The sequence below is a fragment of the Mirounga angustirostris genome, unplaced genomic scaffold (assembly GCF_029215605.1).
Source record: "Mirounga angustirostris isolate CCGP_5_RB_7025 unplaced genomic scaffold, mMirAng1.0.hap1 SCAF_14, whole genome shotgun sequence".
Lineage (NCBI taxonomy): Eukaryota > Metazoa > Chordata > Mammalia > Carnivora > Phocidae > Mirounga > Mirounga angustirostris.
This window is the reverse complement of record NW_026991722.1, coordinates 82,637,228-82,653,819: the sequence shown is the minus strand read 5'-3', so window position 1 is coordinate 82,653,819 and position 16,592 is coordinate 82,637,228. Positions and strand designations below refer to the sequence as shown.

At 57.0% G+C, this 16,592-nt stretch overlaps 1 protein-coding gene across 5 annotated transcripts in view; it reads left to right on the top strand.

Moving 5' to 3' along the window:
• PXN (paxillin) overlaps positions 1-13,859 on the top strand; it is a 47,786-nt gene extending 33,927 nt beyond the window's left edge. For 3 of the 5 annotated variants that reach the window (XM_045887510.3, XM_045887512.3, XM_045887513.3), the window contains 14 exons: positions 1,526-1,752; positions 2,061-2,176; positions 2,534-2,670; positions 2,759-2,960; positions 3,812-3,947; positions 5,639-6,514; positions 7,673-7,948; positions 8,196-8,510; positions 9,138-9,236; positions 9,550-9,720; positions 9,845-10,018; positions 10,605-10,686; positions 10,830-10,978; positions 11,713-13,859. In XM_045887510.3, coding sequence (XP_045743466.1) covers positions 1,526-1,752; positions 2,061-2,176; positions 2,534-2,670; positions 2,759-2,960; positions 3,812-3,947; positions 5,639-6,514; positions 7,673-7,948; positions 8,196-8,510; positions 9,138-9,236; positions 9,550-9,720; positions 9,845-10,018; positions 10,605-10,686; positions 10,830-10,978; positions 11,713-11,979 — 3,227 coding nt within the window. In that variant the 3' untranslated portion in view covers positions 11,980-13,859. The remainder of the gene's footprint in view (positions 1-1,525; positions 1,753-2,060; positions 2,177-2,533; positions 2,671-2,758; positions 2,961-3,811; positions 3,948-5,638; positions 6,515-7,672; positions 7,949-8,195; positions 8,511-9,137; positions 9,237-9,549; positions 9,721-9,844; positions 10,019-10,604; positions 10,687-10,829; positions 10,979-11,712) is intronic. The other 2 variants (XM_064578488.1, XM_064578489.1) reach the window with 2 other exon arrangements.
• Positions 13,860-16,592: the final 2,733 nt, after the last annotated feature.

The following is a 16,592-nucleotide window of genomic DNA, read 5'->3' as shown; positions in this document are numbered from 1 at the left end:
CTGGGCCTTGTGACAAGCTCCCCTTCTGTCCCTCTGGGTAAGAGCTGGGAGTAGATGGGGCCAGCCTTGGGGGTGGGAAGGCAGGGCAGGCAGCTGGGAGGTGTGGGCCTCCCTTGCTTCCCTCTACCGAGCAGGGGTAGGGCTGAGGACAGGGCGTAAGGAAGGATCAGCCTGGGCCCCGACAGTCAGGAAGTTGTACCGTTTAAATACGGCATCATGTTGTGATCACAGCAGACTCTTGCGGGCCAGATTTTTGGGGCTTGGGGCTGCTGAAGAGCCAGACAGTCCTGTCTCTCACTGGCTTTGTTATCTGGGCAGGTTCCACCACTTCTTGAAGCCTCTTTCCCCATCTGTAAAGGGAGGATCAGAGTTCTAGCCTTATCCAGTATTTTAGGATTAACGGAGAGACCCCATACACACAGTGCCTAGCGTGGTGCCTGTTCTTAGGGATTGGCAGTAGATACAGCCGTTGCTTTCTGATAAATAATATCCTCAGGGCCAGGGACTGAGCATTTCTGACCCCCAGCAGGTCGGCATGGAAAGTGAGAGTGAGCAAGTCCTTGAATATGGTAGGAATGAGGGTGTGGTGTTGGGGCCAGGCTCTCTGGGCTGTGGGGCTGTTGAGGGTCTCAGGAGGGGAGGATTGAAGTTGAGGGGTTGTCGGCCGTTTCTACTCTTGCCCCTCCAGCTGTTCTCTTGTCTGGAGACTGGGGAGATCCAGGGCCCCCCTGCTGGCCGTCCAGTGCCAGGGTAATGGAAGCTTGCACTCGATTCGGCTCCCTTCTGCTGTTAAAAGCAGAGTAGCGGGGCCCTGGAGCCTCTGGGGCCAGGCTGCTTGCCAGGCTTCCGCAGAAACAGCCTACAGAGCAGTCCTGCCCCCTGCTCAGCTGAGGGGGTGGGGAACTGCACCAGCCTCGACCCAGCCCCCACCTCCCCACGTACCTTACCCTGTAGCCCAGGGTCTTGGGAGGAGCACGGAGCCTGGGGTTTTGCTTCTACCTGGTCAGAAAGGCAGGTACCATACCCCAGGGACCACTCCAGTTGGTGGGGGGGTTTGCTGAGAAAGCCCAAACTCCTGGAATTTAAGTGGGACCTGGCACTGCCTGGGCCCCTCCCCGTGACGCGGGGCCCCTCCCGCCCATTCTCCCCGCCTTACCCTGTGGAGTCAGAGTGCGGAGTTCCAGGCAGGCATTTCTGACTTCAGCCAGCCAGCTGTACAGCCCTGTCGGGGGGAACGCAGGTGCCCGAGTGCCAGAGGTAGGAGAGCCTCAAGGGCAGCCCAGGAGCCTCCACAGCCCCTTCAGCCTTGGGCTGGGGAGAAGAGGGTCAGTTTTAGAAGCTGGTTCTTAGCTAGGCTGGTCTGGGCTGATAGCTTCCTGCCCCGAGGCTTCCTTCTCCCAGGGGTGGGGCAGGTGCTCAGAAGTCATTAACTCTTGGGTGCAGCAGGCCAGGAGGGCACTGCCACTGGCTGGTGTGTTCCCAGGATCCCTGGTTCCTACCAGCTCTCGGCATGTTCTCTCTGCAGACGCCCTGCTGGCAGACTTGGAGTCCACCACCTCCCACATCTCCAAACGGCCTGTGTTCTTGTCCGAGGAGACCCCCTACTCATACCCAACTGGAAACCACACATACCAGGAGATTGCCGTGCCACCCCCTGTCCCGCCACCCCCGTCCAGTGAAGCCCTCAATGGCACGGTTCTTGACCCCCTAGACCAGTGGCAGCCCAGTGCCTCCCGATTCATCCACCAGCAGGTAAGGTGGGGACAGGGGCCGGGTAGACAGGGAACCGAGGCTTTGGGGCAGTAGGAGCTTGTCTGGCAGCAGCTTGGGGAGCTAGGGGACGAATGGGATCAGGGCGATGGGGAGAGGGGCCAGGAAACGGCCGGGTCTCCCAGAGGCCACGTGAGGGGGCAAGTGACCAAGTATTAATCACCTTTCTCCCGGCCGGAGTGTGGGAATTCCCTGGTGAGATGGTCTGTGAGCAGGAGCCTTCTGGGGGTGACTCGGGCTGTTCCTTTTCCTCTTCTCGGGGGAGGCTCTGAGCATTCTGTTCCCTGCAGCCTCAGTCCCCGTCACCCGTGTACGGCTCCAGTGCCAACACTTGCAGCACCTCCGTCCCCCAGGACGGCGCCGGCCCCCCGTGTTCCCGAGCCGCCGAGGAAGAGCACGTCTACAGGTACTGACGCAGCCCTCTGTGCGCTCCTTCCCCTCCAGGGCCAGGGATCCGGCCTGGCAGCAGCCTGCACAAGGCCCCGGGGCTGCTGGCCAGCTCATTCTGCCTTGGGCTGTCCTGGTGGCCTTAGCGCTGCCATCCCCATACAGTAGCAGGGCTGGGCTGTCACGTCACCGTGTGTCGTTGAGGAACTGAGGCAGGACTTCCTTCCTCCCCTCTTCTCAGCACATCCCTTCCCCACTGTCCTATCTCTTGCTGGGGGAGACTTCACTCTTGCTCCACCTTAATCTGCTGGAGTCTTGGGGGGCTGCCAAAGCTGGGGGGCACCTCTCACGGTGGCCTCCCCTCTGCCTCTCTCAGTTTCCCCAACAAGCAGAAGTCGGCCGAGCCTTCACCCACGGTGATGAGCTCCTCCCTGGGCAGCAACCTTTCTGAACTCGACCGCCTGCTGCTGGAACTGAACGCGGTGCAGCATAACCCCCCGGGCTTCCCTGCAGGTAGGACTGGCCCCCTGGGCCCACCTGCTGGCCTCTGGATCCCCGGAGGGGTCAGGGCTGAGCAGCCTTTCTCTCTCGCTCTTCCAAGATGAGGCCAACTCAAGTCCCCCGCTGCCCGGGGCTCTGAGCCCCCACTATGGCATCCCAGAGAATAACAGCCCACTGGGAGGCAAAGCCGGGCCCCTGACAAAAGAGAAGCCCAAGCGGAATGGGGGCCGCGGCCTGGAGGATGTGCGGCCCAGTGTGGAGAGTCTCTTGGATGAACTGGAGAGCTCCGTGCCCAGCCCCGTGTGAGTATCACTGGGCTCTCCCAGGCAGGGGAGGTGTCGCCCAGCCAGCGCTGGGCTCCGGTGTCTGTCCGCTTGGCCCAGTTGTCACGCATTCCCTCTGCGAGGGCCTGTTGTTTGCCAGGCCCTGGCCAGGCACTGGGGGGTTCGTGGAGTCCCGTGGACACCCTCCCTGCCTTCAGTGAGCCCCCACCCGTCAGAAAAGATGACATCGTGCATGCCGAGGGTGCCAGTAGCTTAGTGGCTATCTGTGCAGGCTCTGGAGCCATGCTGTATGGGTTCGGATCTTGGCTCTGTCCTTACTGAGTGTTGTCTCTCAAGCCTTAGTTTTCCTGTCTATAAAATGGGATAAAAAGATATAGGATAATGGCGGTAAGGCCACCTGCCTTGATGGGATGAGACCCAATAATACACGTAAAGTTTCTGGAATGGTTTCTGGCTCAGAGCACATAACGCACATGGTTGGTGGTTACTAAATGTTACTCCTTCTTGGGGTTACTATGTTGTTGGAACAATCTCACAGGTACATGCGGTGTTGTGGGGGGATACACACGGTGCTTGGGCTTGTTTAACAGGCGGGCTTGTTTAACAGGCGAGCTTGAACTCGGGCTGGGAGGGCCAGAGCTGTCCTCCTGAGAAAGGGGCCCGTCGAGCTGTCCTCTTCTCCCACCTCCCACCTCTCACTTCAGCTCTGTTCCCACGGCTGAGATCGGGCGCTGGTGGGCTTCTCTGGAGTTGGGCGGGGGGGCCCATGTGAGAGCTGAGATGTTGAGACCCTGGAGAAGAGAGGGCCACTCTGGGGGAACACGGAGCTGGCCTCTGGGGTCCCCGCTGACGCCGTGCCCACCCTGCAGCCCTGCCATCACTGTGAACCAGGGTGAGATGAGCAGTCCTCAGCGAGTGACCTCCAGCCAGCAGCAGACACGCATCTCAGCCTCCTCAGCCACCAGGGAGCTGGACGAGCTGATGGCCTCCCTTTCGGATTTCAAGGTGCCCCGAGACCCCTCCTCTTCCCTGCCCCCACATTCTTCTTCCCCTCTACCTCAGCGTGAGCAGCTGGAACTCGGGCCCTCAGTGTTTGGGTGCCTCACCCTGAGCCAGGGATCCTGCGGGGCTCTGGCCTCACCAGGATGCTGGGGAGGGAGGGTCAGACCGGGCTTCATGGGGACTGGGCTGCCTCACGGCCTCTGAGGGCAGAGAAGCACTTAGCAGGGAAATTCCTTCCTCCCGGGTTGCTCCCAGCTCCCAGCCACCCAGGCGAGGGGATCAAGAGGCTGGGACAAAGGGTTCTGTGTTGATGGTTGTTCTTTGGGGGGGAGGGCATTCTCTGCTGGGCCGTGTGGGACTGGGATCCTGTGCCTGAGAGGTCATTTGCCCTGGAGCCCCATCTCCCACGCTGGCTGTCTCTCCTCAGTACATCCCTTTTCTGTCTGCCTCTGGCTCCCAAATGCACAGGCCTCCTTTACCAGCCTCCCTCCATCCTTCCCCACACCTTCCACAGGCCCAAGTCCCCACAGGTTCTGTCTGTGGGAAACCGAAACCCCTCAGGCTCCTGGGCCAGTCCCACATGAGGCATCCTTCCCCTCCCGTCCTGGGACTCCCAGGCCTGCCAGACCCAGGGTGTTTTATTTAGAAGATGCAGTGCCTGACTGATCTCCAGCAGTTGCTGACTTCACCCTTCCACGTGGGTCTGCCTGAGACCTTTGGGGCACGAAGTAGGGAATCTGAGAAGGGGAGCAAGCCATCTGAGTGCTCTTGGCCCTGAGGGTACTTCCAAGAGTCCCTCCAGCTGGGGTTTCACAGTGGGGGATGGGAACTGCCTGGGCTTGTGACCCTCACGTGCAAGTGGTTGTGGGTGGTGAGTGGCCACCATCAGAAACAAATCCCTTGGGCTTTGGTGTTGGCCTTGGGGAGCCCTGCACTACCACCCTTTAGGCTGTTTTTACCTTTTTTTTTTTTTTAGATTATTTGAGAGAGAGAGAATATGAGCAGGGGGAGGGGCAGAGGGAGAAAGAGAGAGAGAGACTTTCTGCTGAGCGGGAGCCTGATGTGGGGCTTGATCCCAGGACCCTGAGATCACAACCCGATCAGAAATCAAGAGTCGGACGCTTAACCGACTAAGCCACCAGGCGCCCCTGTTTTTACTTTCTGAGACAGACAGTGTTGCAGTGCCCACAAGAAGCTGCGCTGGTTCTAGCTGTGCCCCAAGATGAAGGTCTTGGGGGATGCAGGAAGGCTGGGATTGTCTGGGGGAGACAGCCAGGTTGAGCCAAGTTTGGAGGAAGCAGAGCAGCTGCCTGCGGCCGACTCTCCCTCGATTAGTGCTTGGGCTGCCGTTCCTGGTCACTGTCCCCCATGGTCCACCCTCTGTAGCCTTTTCTCCCTTGTCCCTACTCTGACTGGGGTGGCCCCGCAGGCGTGTCTCAGTGGAGGCTTTACTGCCTGGGTTTGATGGGGGCCAGGGATGTGGAGCCCAGGAAAACCTTTGTGGGGTCTGGGTCTTTTTCGCAGGCCAGTCCCCATGCTTCAGGTTCTCAGCTACCTCGGTCTGGTCTTGGTCAATGTAGATGGTGGCTCTCAGAGCCCTCAGGCCAAGCCCACCCTTTGCAGATAGAACCTCTCCTCACCTCTTCCATCTCTCTCTCCTCTCCTTTCTGCCTTTTGTCTTTCTCCTCTTCCAGACCAGCTCCTCTGCTGTGGCCTTGAGCTCCCCGGGGCTGCCTCCCAAACCGGCTCCGTCCCCACACCACATACCTTCTCCTTCTCCTCCTCCTCCTGGGCCCTCTGTATTCTTGCCATCCACTACTGAGCTCCCTTCTGGAGGCTGTGCTCCCACCCAGGAGGTCCTCTGCTTGGAGGACCGGGATAATGGGTGGGGCCTTCTACCTCCTGTGGCCCCCAGCTGGCTTGATTTGGCTGGCCTCCAGGCGACACCTGACACTCCCGGCTCAAGGTCTCCCTCTGTGGAGGGTTCTCTGGGGCCGTTTGGTGCAGAGAGCCAGACTCAGGTTTGGAGAAACCTACCAAACCTCACAAATGAGCTTTCCAGGGCGCCCCCCTGCCACACACCACCCCGCCAAGCTGGGCGCACAGGTCCCCAGGAGCTGTTGGCCAACCCCTCGTACCCAGAGGAAGCCATGGCTGCCGCTTGGGAGCAGCTGTGGGCTTTGGAGGCGCCCAGGCCTGAGATCCCCAGCGGAGCCACGCCCAGCTTCCAGGAAGTACCTGAGCCAGCTGTCGTGGCCAGGGATCGGCGGGCTATCTTCCCAGACACCTGGAGTCTCACAAAGGAATGTGGACAGCGGGAGCAGAGGGCAGAGCCAGAGCCAGGGGAGCCGGAAAGCAGCCGCCCCGCCCCAGTTGACGAGGAGCAGTTAGGTGGACAGACACCCATGAGGGGAAGGCTGGTCAGGCCCACCCAGGGACCCGAGACCCCCACGCGGCCAGAGGGTATCACCGAAGCTCCTGCCGAGGCCAAGAGGGGACAGCCGGAGCTTCCACCTGCCATGGTCATGGACACGCCCAGCACGACTGAGAGGATTTGCACCTCTGGCCAGGCAGGCGCGAGCTCGCACGGCTGCGGGGCATGGCTGTCCGGCGGGCCTGAGTGTGGGCCATGCCTGGCTAACCGCATGTAGCCTCCCGCTCTGTGCATGTCTGCTTGGGTGGCAAACCCAAGATAGCGTGGCCTGTGACCCTGATGACCAGTGTTCAGCAGTGGGCTCTGTGGGGCCAGTGGAGCCTCTGGGCCCTGGAAATTCTCTTAGTGACAGTCCGCCTCCTGCTTGTTTGAAGGCTCTTTCCTCTAGATGGACTACCCCTGAGCTCCTGACGTGGTGTGTGTGAAATGGTTAAAAGCATGGGCTTTGGAACCAGATAGTACTGAATACAAACCACGCTTCCAGTACCTGCTGCCCTGTGTGACCTTGGGCAAACCCCCACCAGCCTCAGCTTTCTCATCTTTAAAATGGGGGTAATAGTAAGGAGGCCTGGCTGGCTCAGTCAGTAGAGCGTACGACTCTTGATCTCTGGGCCGCGAGTTCGGGCCCCATGTTGGGTGTGGAGCCTGCTTAAAAAATAGAAAATGGGGTTATAATAGACCATTTCCCCCCATCGTTGTCCAAGGATTAAATGAGGTAATGCCTGTAAAGTGCTGAGAACACAGCACGTGGTCCTCAATAAGGCATGGCTGATGTTATTGTTCTTATTTGCTTCTTGCTTGATTAAAATTTTATGTCCTTTCCAAAAAGCAGACTAGAGCAACAACAAAAAATCCAAAACCACTACAAATGAGCAGGTTATAAAATACACTAGGAAAAAAAACTAATTAAAAGATTTACTGGCAGGAAAGATCACATTTTTCTACGACAGATCAAACAAAGAGCCTTATGCCTTTTCAAGAATATCCACTTACATCCTTTCAAAGAATCTTGGAATAACCCCGTAAGGCAGCCAAGAAAATACTTCAACCCCATTTCAAGGATAGAGAAGCTGAGGCCCCTGGAGGTGAAGTCCTGCCCAAGGTCATTGGTGACTTGGAGGTGAGCGCTGGGTGGAGGGTCTGCTCTGCCCCCTGCCTCCACCTCACCTCTGCTTGGCTCTTCTCTGGCAGTCTTGTTCTGCCCTCTCCTCCTGCCCGGGGCACCTGAGTGTGGACTGAGCAGCCTGGGCTGAGCCCAGAGTGGGACAGTGACAGCTTCCCCTCCCTCCCCCAGATCCGCTCTGTGATCAGGAGGAGCCGGGAGACGGGCCACGCACACCCCATGTCCCGGGAGCCCTCCCCTCGCCGCCGGCTGGACCCCGCCACCCTGAGCAGAACCCCCTCCCAGGAGCGGCTCATCGCAGAGCTGCAGGGTCGGCTGGGCATCCAGCCGGAGGCAACCGGGGCAGTGGGGGCAGCGGGGGCCCCCGCCGAGGACTGGCTGACCGAGGGTGTCATCATCACTGTGAAGCCTCGTGGGAGGCAGGCTGGGGGGCAGCTTGTAGAGAAGGTAGCGAGGAGGTGCCCAGGGCTGGGCCAGGGCCAGGGCCAGACCAGGAGGCTCTTGCCCAGGATGGCTGGAGGGGAGATGTGGTGTGTGACGGAGGGCGGGGGAAGGGGTCCTGCAGCCTGTGGCCTGGTGAGGCTGGCCTCACTCTGGGTGCCAGGGTGGGAAGGCCCAGGGGGAGCCTGGGGGATGGCGCCATTCCCCGCTCCTCCACTCTGTTTCATCTCTCTCCCTCCTTTCTTCTTCCCAGGTCGTCTTCCCTCCCGGCTCCCCCGTTCCCCTAAGAAGAACCTTCTCTGTTCTGGCTTCTTCTCCTCCTCCTGTCCCTTTGCTCCGGCAGCACAAAGACGCCTCAGCCAGCAGCCCTTCTCCCTCGCCCAGCCTGCCCGCCCCCTCCTCCCTGGGGCCCTCCGCTCTTGCCCGAGGTTCCCCTGGGGTCCCGAATGCTGCAGCAGGGCTTCGGGAGGAGGGTGTGCGGGGCCCCACCCCTCCCCCTCCTGCACCCCACACTTGGAGGTCCGTGGGCTGCCAGACCGACGAGGACCCGCTCTTCCCCCTGATGCAGGCAGGCCTCCCTGTCCCTGTCCCACTGCCTGGGCCATGTCCCTACTCTGCACACTTGCGGGCACATAGACACACACACACACACCCTCTGGCCCTCCGTCCACAAGTCAGGACAGTACCACAGTCCTTCCTTAGACCTTGCCTTGACGCTGGACCCTCTCAACCTGCTGTCTGTGCTCCCAGCCCCTTGATACCAGCTGTCTTCCTGCTTCCCAGTGGGGCTTCTCTCTGCCTGCCCCTTCCCCATGGCCCTTGGTCCTGCTGCAGGTTCCTCTGAGGAAGCCGTTCCCAGAAGGGAAACCAAACCTACTCCCCCCTCCAGCCCCCAGGCCAGTACCCGGAAGGCCTCTGTGCTCTTAGCCCCACTTAACCTTCCTTTCCTGTGTCCATGCCTTTAGTTGGCTCCCCTTCTTCCCCTTCTTCATCTCTCCCTGGGCCACTCTCTCTGGGTCATTTTTCTCTAGACTTTTCCTCCTAATTCTGGTACTGCCGGTGGTGGGGGTGTGTGGGGGATCCTCTTATCTCATCCTAGATTCCCTTTTGTGAAATGGTCCGATACCAAGGTCTCTTTCTCTTTCTTCCTTAATTAAAAACAGTTTTCTTGTCCTCGTTTCCTCCCCTATCCAAGATCCAGGGCCTGGAGCAAATGGTGGATGGAGAAGCGTGGGCGGCCGGCTGGCCTCTGAGCGACAGGCAGAGCAGCCCCGAAGGGCAGGACCAGGGAGGGGTCAGTGCCGAGGCTGGGGGCCTAGGGTCCTGCTTGCCTGTGTTCTGGGCCTTGGTCAGGCCAGTGGGGTGCCTCAAGCCCCTCTGACCGCCAGGATGTCTTGTGGATGCCACTCCCACCCTCCGGGTTCCGGGCTCTGGGTTCTGGGCTCCGGGCTCCTGGCTGCGGGCTCCAACGGCCCTGGAGGAGGTTGTACTGCTTGCCTCCCTCAGCCCCTCTGGCCAGGAGGGACAAAAGCCCCTGGTGCCGCGGTGCTGCGAGACCTCATCCCCAAGTCTGGAAGTCCTGACCACCTCTCTCCCTGTCTCCGCAGTTCATGGCCCAGGGGAAGACGGGGAGCAGCTCTCCCCCTGGGGGGCCCCCGAAGCCTGGGAGCCAGCTGGATAGTATGCTGGGGAGCCTGCAGTCTGACCTGAACAAACTGGGGGTCGCCACGGTTGCCAAAGGGGTCTGCGGGGCCTGCAAGAAGCCCATTGCCGGGCAGGTGATGAAGGTGGAGGTGGAGCAGGGGAGGGAGCTGCAGGTGGCCGGAACTTGGCTCCGCTGGGAGGGCGCTCCGTGGCAGGCCAGGGCCCTGCGCCTCAAGCCTCGTGCTGCCTCCTCCCCAGGTTGTGACCGCCATGGGAAAGACGTGGCACCCGGAGCACTTCGTCTGCACCCATTGCCAAGAGGAGATCGGGTCCCGGAACTTCTTTGAGCGGGATGGACAGCCCTACTGTGAAAAGGACTATCACAACCTCTTCTCTCCACGCTGCTACTACTGCAACGGCCCCATCCTGGATGTGAGTCCCTGCGGCCTGGCGGGCGGCCAGGGGTACTGCCGGTTCCTCACCGTGGCTCTGGCCGTCTCATGCTAGGGGGGCCACTCAAGCTCGAGCTCACACAGCCAGGAAATGGTGGGGCTGGGATCCAAACCCAGGCTGGGTGCAGGACCCCCTGCCTCTGCCTCCCTTCCACCTCCCATCCCAGATTCCTTGCTGCGGACACTCCAGGGCTTAGGAGCCCTGCGCTGGTGAGTGGAGTGGAGTGCTGGTTCCCTCCCTCTCCTGCCGTGTGATGTTGAGAGAAACGCTTAGCCTCTCGGAGCCTGTTTCTCCACTCATATAAGATGGGAGTCACAATAGAACCTATGACCTGAACCGCATGGGAAGATTCAGGAGAGAGCGTGTGTCTGGCATGTCACATCCTGCTATAAACTGGAATTCCCGGTGGTAGTCAGAGCACAGTGAGCAGAGAATTGATCTCTGGTGGCGGGGGGGTGGGGGGGGTGGGGGGGGTGGGAAGGACCGTCCTGCCGATGAGTCTCTGCTGTGGGATCTGGCCAGTAGGCCGGCACCTGGCCTCTGATCCCACACTTTGCTCTCACAGAAAGTGGTGACAGCCCTTGACCGGACGTGGCACCCCGAGCACTTCTTCTGCGCCCAGTGTGGAGCCTTCTTTGGTCCCGAAGGTATGACTGGCAGGCGGACCACCTTGCTGCTCCCCCACCCCCAGCAATTGGGAGGCAGGGGCAGGAGACTTCGCTGCTGTTAGAGTCAGGATGGTTCCATCTGTAGAGGCCCTCACTCGGCCCCCCAAACCCCTGCTTCTCAGGGTTCCATGAGAAGGACGGCAAGGCCTACTGCCGGAAGGATTACTTTGACATGTTCGCGCCCAAGTGTGGCGGCTGTGCCCGGGCCATCCTGGAGAACTACATCTCGGCCCTCAGCACTCTCTGGCATCCGGAATGCTTTGTGTGCCGGGTAAGGAGCTCCCTCATCTGGAGGGAGCTGGCAGTGGGCAGCTGGGAGAGAAGGTTCCCCCCACCCCCTTGTGCTCTCTGGATCTAACTTAGGGGTTATTGAAGGGGTGAGCGGGTAGGGGGTACAGTTCTTCAAGTCTAGTGGGTTCTGGGCCAGGGCTCACAGTGAGGCTAGGAGAAACCAAGGGGAAGGTAGGCACGTTCCCCAGCCTTGTCCTGTGTGGCAGCCCTGGGACCCGTCATGTTTAGCAGAAGGGCATGTGAGAATGAAATGAGATAATGCAGTACCAGCTTCAGTGGAAACAGGCAGTGGTCTCCAGACTGTATTCTGGGGGTAATGGGAGTCCACAGACGTTAGGGATCCAACAAGGGCTCTCGGACCAGATAACTTTGGGAAACACTGCTCACCTCAGGACTCCTCAGTGCCTTTTATACCCAAGTATGCAGGTTGGTTTCTGGGCACAGTGTTCAGCCACCTGCCCAGGAGTCAGACCTCTCTTTGAATCCAGGCTGTGCAGCTTATTAGTAGCTGTGTGACCTCAGGTAAGTCACTGGACTTCCAGGCCTCAGTTGCCTCCTCTGTTGGGAGAATGCAGTAAGTGTTTAGTGCAGCACTTGGCACATAGGAAGTACTTAGCCAGTGGGAGTCGTGAGCCTGATGGCGGCGGCTGTCTCAGCCTGGAGCCCCGGCCTGAACCCCCCGCCCTCCGCCCCGCCCCCTCTTCTGCCTGGCAGGAGTGCTTCACGCCCTTTGTCAACGGCAGCTTCTTTGAGCACGACGGGCAGCCCTACTGTGAGGTGCACTACCACGAACGTCGAGGCTCACTGTGCTCGGGCTGCCAGAAGCCCATCACGGGCCGCTGCATCACCGCCATGGCCAAGAAGTTCCACCCGGAGCACTTCGTCTGTGCCTTCTGCCTCAAGCAGCTCAACAAGGGCACCTTCAAGGAGCAGAACGACAAGCCTTACTGTCAGAACTGCTTCCTCAAGCTCTTCTGCTAGGCGCCCTTCATGGCCCCCCTGCCCTGGCCCAGCCTCCCCAACTGCTACTGTGACCCAGAGGCCTTGCCCGGGGGTGAAGGGGCAAACCCGACCGAAACTGGAACCCGTACCCTCGGCTGGTGCAGGATGGCGAGAGGCCCTGCTCTTCTTTCCCCTGCCAGAGCCTCTGGGCCTTCCTCCTCCTGCAGCCCTCCTCAGGCCGGCAGCTCTTCGTCCTCCCCGGAGTGGAGGCTGGAGGGCCCCGCCCTGCACCATGTGTGTCCCTGCCAACCCGCCTGGCCAGGCCAGCACCCCACACTGGAGCCATCTCTTACTCATACTTTGGCAGTGGAGCCAGGGGCAAGGGCAGGCAGGGTCAGATGGGGTCTTTTTTTATCCTTCTTCCCCGATCCTGACCTAATTGTCCTTGTCCTGAGAGTATTGGGGGATACCGGCTCCCTTCAGACAATGCCAGCATAAATTCATCTATCCAAGGGTGGAAGTGTTTGAGGGGCCGCGGAAGGTTTCTTGTGCTCCTGCCCTTCCGGTCTCCCCAGGCCTGGGCCACTGCCCCCCTGAACCCCCATAACTGCTCTGGTTCTACTGAGAAAGGCCTCTCCAGCAATAATGTTTTATAGTCACTTCCTCCGTCTCTGGGATGGCGTGAGGTGGGGAGTTTTCCCCCCGTGCCTGGACACTGTACCGACTTTGATAGATTTCTACACTGAGGTTTGAATTCATATCGTCTGAGTTGCTTTTACTTCTCTATACAAAATGATTTTGAAGAGATTTTAAAGATATCCCCTTTTGTACTCTCCTCATCCATGGCCACTGGTCCTGTTGTGACAATGGCTGTGGTGTGGGGTTTGCCTTGTACTGAGGGCTTGGGGGTGGGGAAGCAATTTGTTATTTTATTTTTTCTTAGCATAAGCAGGTGAACGGGGAGCAGCTCTCTGACTCCCCTTCCTTAACTTCACAGCTCACCAGGACCGTTTTATAAACTGCTGTATTTTAAAACCCCTTCCTGGATACTACCTGGGCCAGCAAGCTCTTAACTGAAACTGGTCTCAGGGTGTCTTGCCCTTTGGGGCCTAGAATTCTGAACCTCATCTGTCCTATTCCTGAGGGAGGAGAAGGGGAAAGTACACTTTGGGGGTGCTGATTCCTGTCTGAGTAAGCCATCAGGAGCATTTGCTCCCCTGTGAACTTTTTGGCAGCAAAGAGAACCCACCGAATATTCTCAGCCTCCTCATCGCTTTTCTGTGGCTCTTCTGTCTTCTGAGGAAAGCTGGTATCTGGTGTTGACCGTGGGTCTTGTTGATTCCACTGGGCCCGTCATTTCCCCAATCTTCCTGCCCTTCCTGGAGACGGGAGGTCTGGGGAAAAGGGCCCAGGGGTTTGCAAGGGGGCCCGATAGGACTCTGGGCAGAGGGACAGGATCCTGCTAAAAGTAGTGGGACGCCTCCAGAGCTCTGGATCCCATGGATGAAACAGGAGCAGGCAAGCCTGGGGTTCTGGGTCAGCAGAAAGGGGCCCCAATGGGGTCTAAAGTGAGGAAGATCCAGACCACTCCACTAGCCTCATAGCAGAGGCTGAGCATGCGGGGGTCTCAGGAGAGGGTTCCCTCCTTTGAGGTGGAACGGGGAGCAGCCCCGGTCTGAGGAGGTCAACCAGGCCCCTCCAAAGGTCTGAAGTCTCCACTTCTACCCATAGGCCTTATTGCTCTGTTTACAGTGACCTGCCCCAGGCCCCTCCCCTAGGGGGACTGGGGTTTCTGGGGTCCACCCTCTGGGTCAATGGTTATTTGATGATTTTATTTTTTTCCTCTGTAAACTTCTAACCTGGCTTTTCCCCATGTCAGTTCCTGTGATTTATGCCAATAAAGTTTGCCATTATTTTCACCCATGCCTAGTTCCTTTTCTTGGTACCAGAAGAGAGAGACCAGACCCTCCCCAGACTCATGGGGACCATATTAAAGGTAACGCAGTGATGTTCCCTTACTTGAGGTTAGAAAGCGCCCCCGCCCCCCCCCCCCATGATGGTATCCCTTCGTGAGCTTTGCTCTTCCCTCAGCAATTGGTGAGGAAAAGCAGGGGGCAGTGTTGGGCCCTGTGTGGGTCAGGCCCTGCCCTTGTGCTCCGCTGTAGATTCGCTGAGGGAATCAAGTGCGCCTGTGGGTGGCCTCACACAGAACCGGAAAAAGGTTCAGAGAAGAGAACTGACATGCACATCACAGTCCTCTTAGTGAGCACAGAGGCAGGCTGTGAACGCAGGGCTTGCCTCTGCCTGTGTTCCTGCTTTGACCAGACACCCCCACCCCCACGTGTTGGCACCACACCTTGGGTGTGGAACCTTCCCAGCGGAAGTTGGCGAACTTACAGTGGAGGATGGGTCTCTACTGCCCCCCAGGGGTCGTGTCCATATTTGCATGCTTCTTGTCTGAGCCAGAACTCCAGTCCTGGGCCCCAGGACCTTCCTGAATAGCATTGTTCCCCTTTGAGATGTTTCACAATTTCCCTGTTCTCTGGAATGGTTTTCCAAAAGCAGCATGTTGAATTCTAGTTGGAATTTTGGCCGTTTCACGGTGAGCTCAAGTGGAAATTACCTTCAACCCTCACCCAAAGGTGATGACGGTTTATTCTTCCAGACCATGTCGAATTTATTTCATTTATAGAAATGTGGATATGGCACATTTCACTGTAATTTGCTTTTTCACTCAACTGTACTTTGTATTTTCCCATGTCAATAAATATAGATCTGCATCATTTTTTAATGGCTTCATGATATTCCATTGAATTGATGTACTACAATTAGAGATGGTATTTATATCATCAGAGCCAGGATATCCTTGGAAGGGTACCATGTGAGTGTGTACATACTTGGAAAAGTGCATTTGGGGAGAGACAGCCTCAGGGTTTGGAAGGGACTGTATAGCATCGTGAGACCCATGGGCTTTGAACTTGCTCCTAGATTTCAGTTCCGAAGCCATTGTTTATTGGGGCTTGAGCAAGCTGTTTAACCTCTCTGTGAATTTTCTCATTGATAAACGGAAATGCTAATACTGTACCTCCTCAGGAAATTGTTGCAAAATTCACAGCAGTAATGTGTACAAAGTACTTAACACAATGCTGAGCATGCAGTAATACATTGTCATTAAAAAGGGATCTTAGCAGTAATTGACTCCACCAGTTTTCTTTTCTTTTTTTTTTTTTTAAAGGTTTCATTTATTTATCTGAGAGAGAGAATGGGAGACAGAGAGCATGAGAGGGGGAGGGTCAGAGGGAGAAGCAGACTCCCTGCCGAGCAGGGAGCCCGATGTGGGAATCGATCCAGGGACTCCAGGATCATGACCTGAGCTGAAGGCAGTCGCTTAACCAACTGAGCCACCCAGGTGCCCCTCTCCACCAGTTTTCTAAACAGCCGTTCACCAGAGGCACTAGGAGTCTTTGAAACAGAAATACAAAAATTTCTAACTTGAAAGGGTGAAGATAGAAACACCCCTTCCACCCTAGGATCTACCTTAGTCATTACCAGAAAAAAAAAATTATTGATCTAGGACAAACGTTCAAATAAGTGTTGAATGAATGCATAATAAAAGAAACTAGAATTAGCAACTTCCTCCTACATTCCAGGGACTGTGTTAAGTCTTTTATTTTTTATTTTTATTTTTTTTAAAGATTTTATTTATTTATTTGACAGAGAGGGAGATAGCGAGAGAGGAAACACAAGCAGGGGGAGTCGGAGAGGGAGAAGCAGGCTTCCCGCTGAGCAGGGAGCCCGATGCGGGGCTCGATTCCAGGACCCTGGGATCATGACCTGAGCTGAAGGCAGACGCTTAACGACTGAGCCACCCAGGCCCCCCCCCCTTTTTTAAAGATTTTATTTATTTATTTGACAGAGACACAGCGAGAGAGGGAATACAAGCAGGCAGTGGGAGAGGGAGAAGCAGGCCTCCTGCCAAGCAGGGAGCCCGATATGGGGCTAGATCCCAGGACTCTGGGATCATGACCTGAGCCGAAGGCAGACGCTTAACAACTGAGCCACCCAGGCGCCTTGACTGTGTTGTCTTAACACATATCTCATTTAATCCTCATAGCAACTCTAGAATGTAGATACTTCATTATCCCCATTTTACAGTTAAGGAAAGGGAAACAGAGGCTCAACAAGGTGAAATCACTTCCTAAGATGACACAGCAAATGGTAGAAGGATATGGACCCAGGTCTTCTGACTGCAAACCTTGCATTCATTCGTTCAACAGATATTTATTATATGCCTGCTATGTGCCAGGCACAAGACTAAAGTCTCTGCTTTGTGGAGCTTGCATTCTTGCAGGGAGTGACAGACAACCACAACATAGTAAGTTATATAGTGTGTTAGAAAGTGTAAGTACTAAAAAAGAAACAAAAGAAAAGAAAAAGGTGTAAGTGCTACTGAAAAAATAGAACAGAGTCAGGGGGGAGTGGTAGTGGATTTTTTGGGTAATTTTAAATAGGGTGATCAGGGTAGGCCTCCTTGAGCACATGATATTTGAGCCAAGACTTGTGGTTAATTCTGTGGATATCAGCAAGGAGCCTTCCGGAAAGAGGGACTAGCTAGTGCACGACCCCTCAGGTGGGAGCATGCTCTGGAAAAA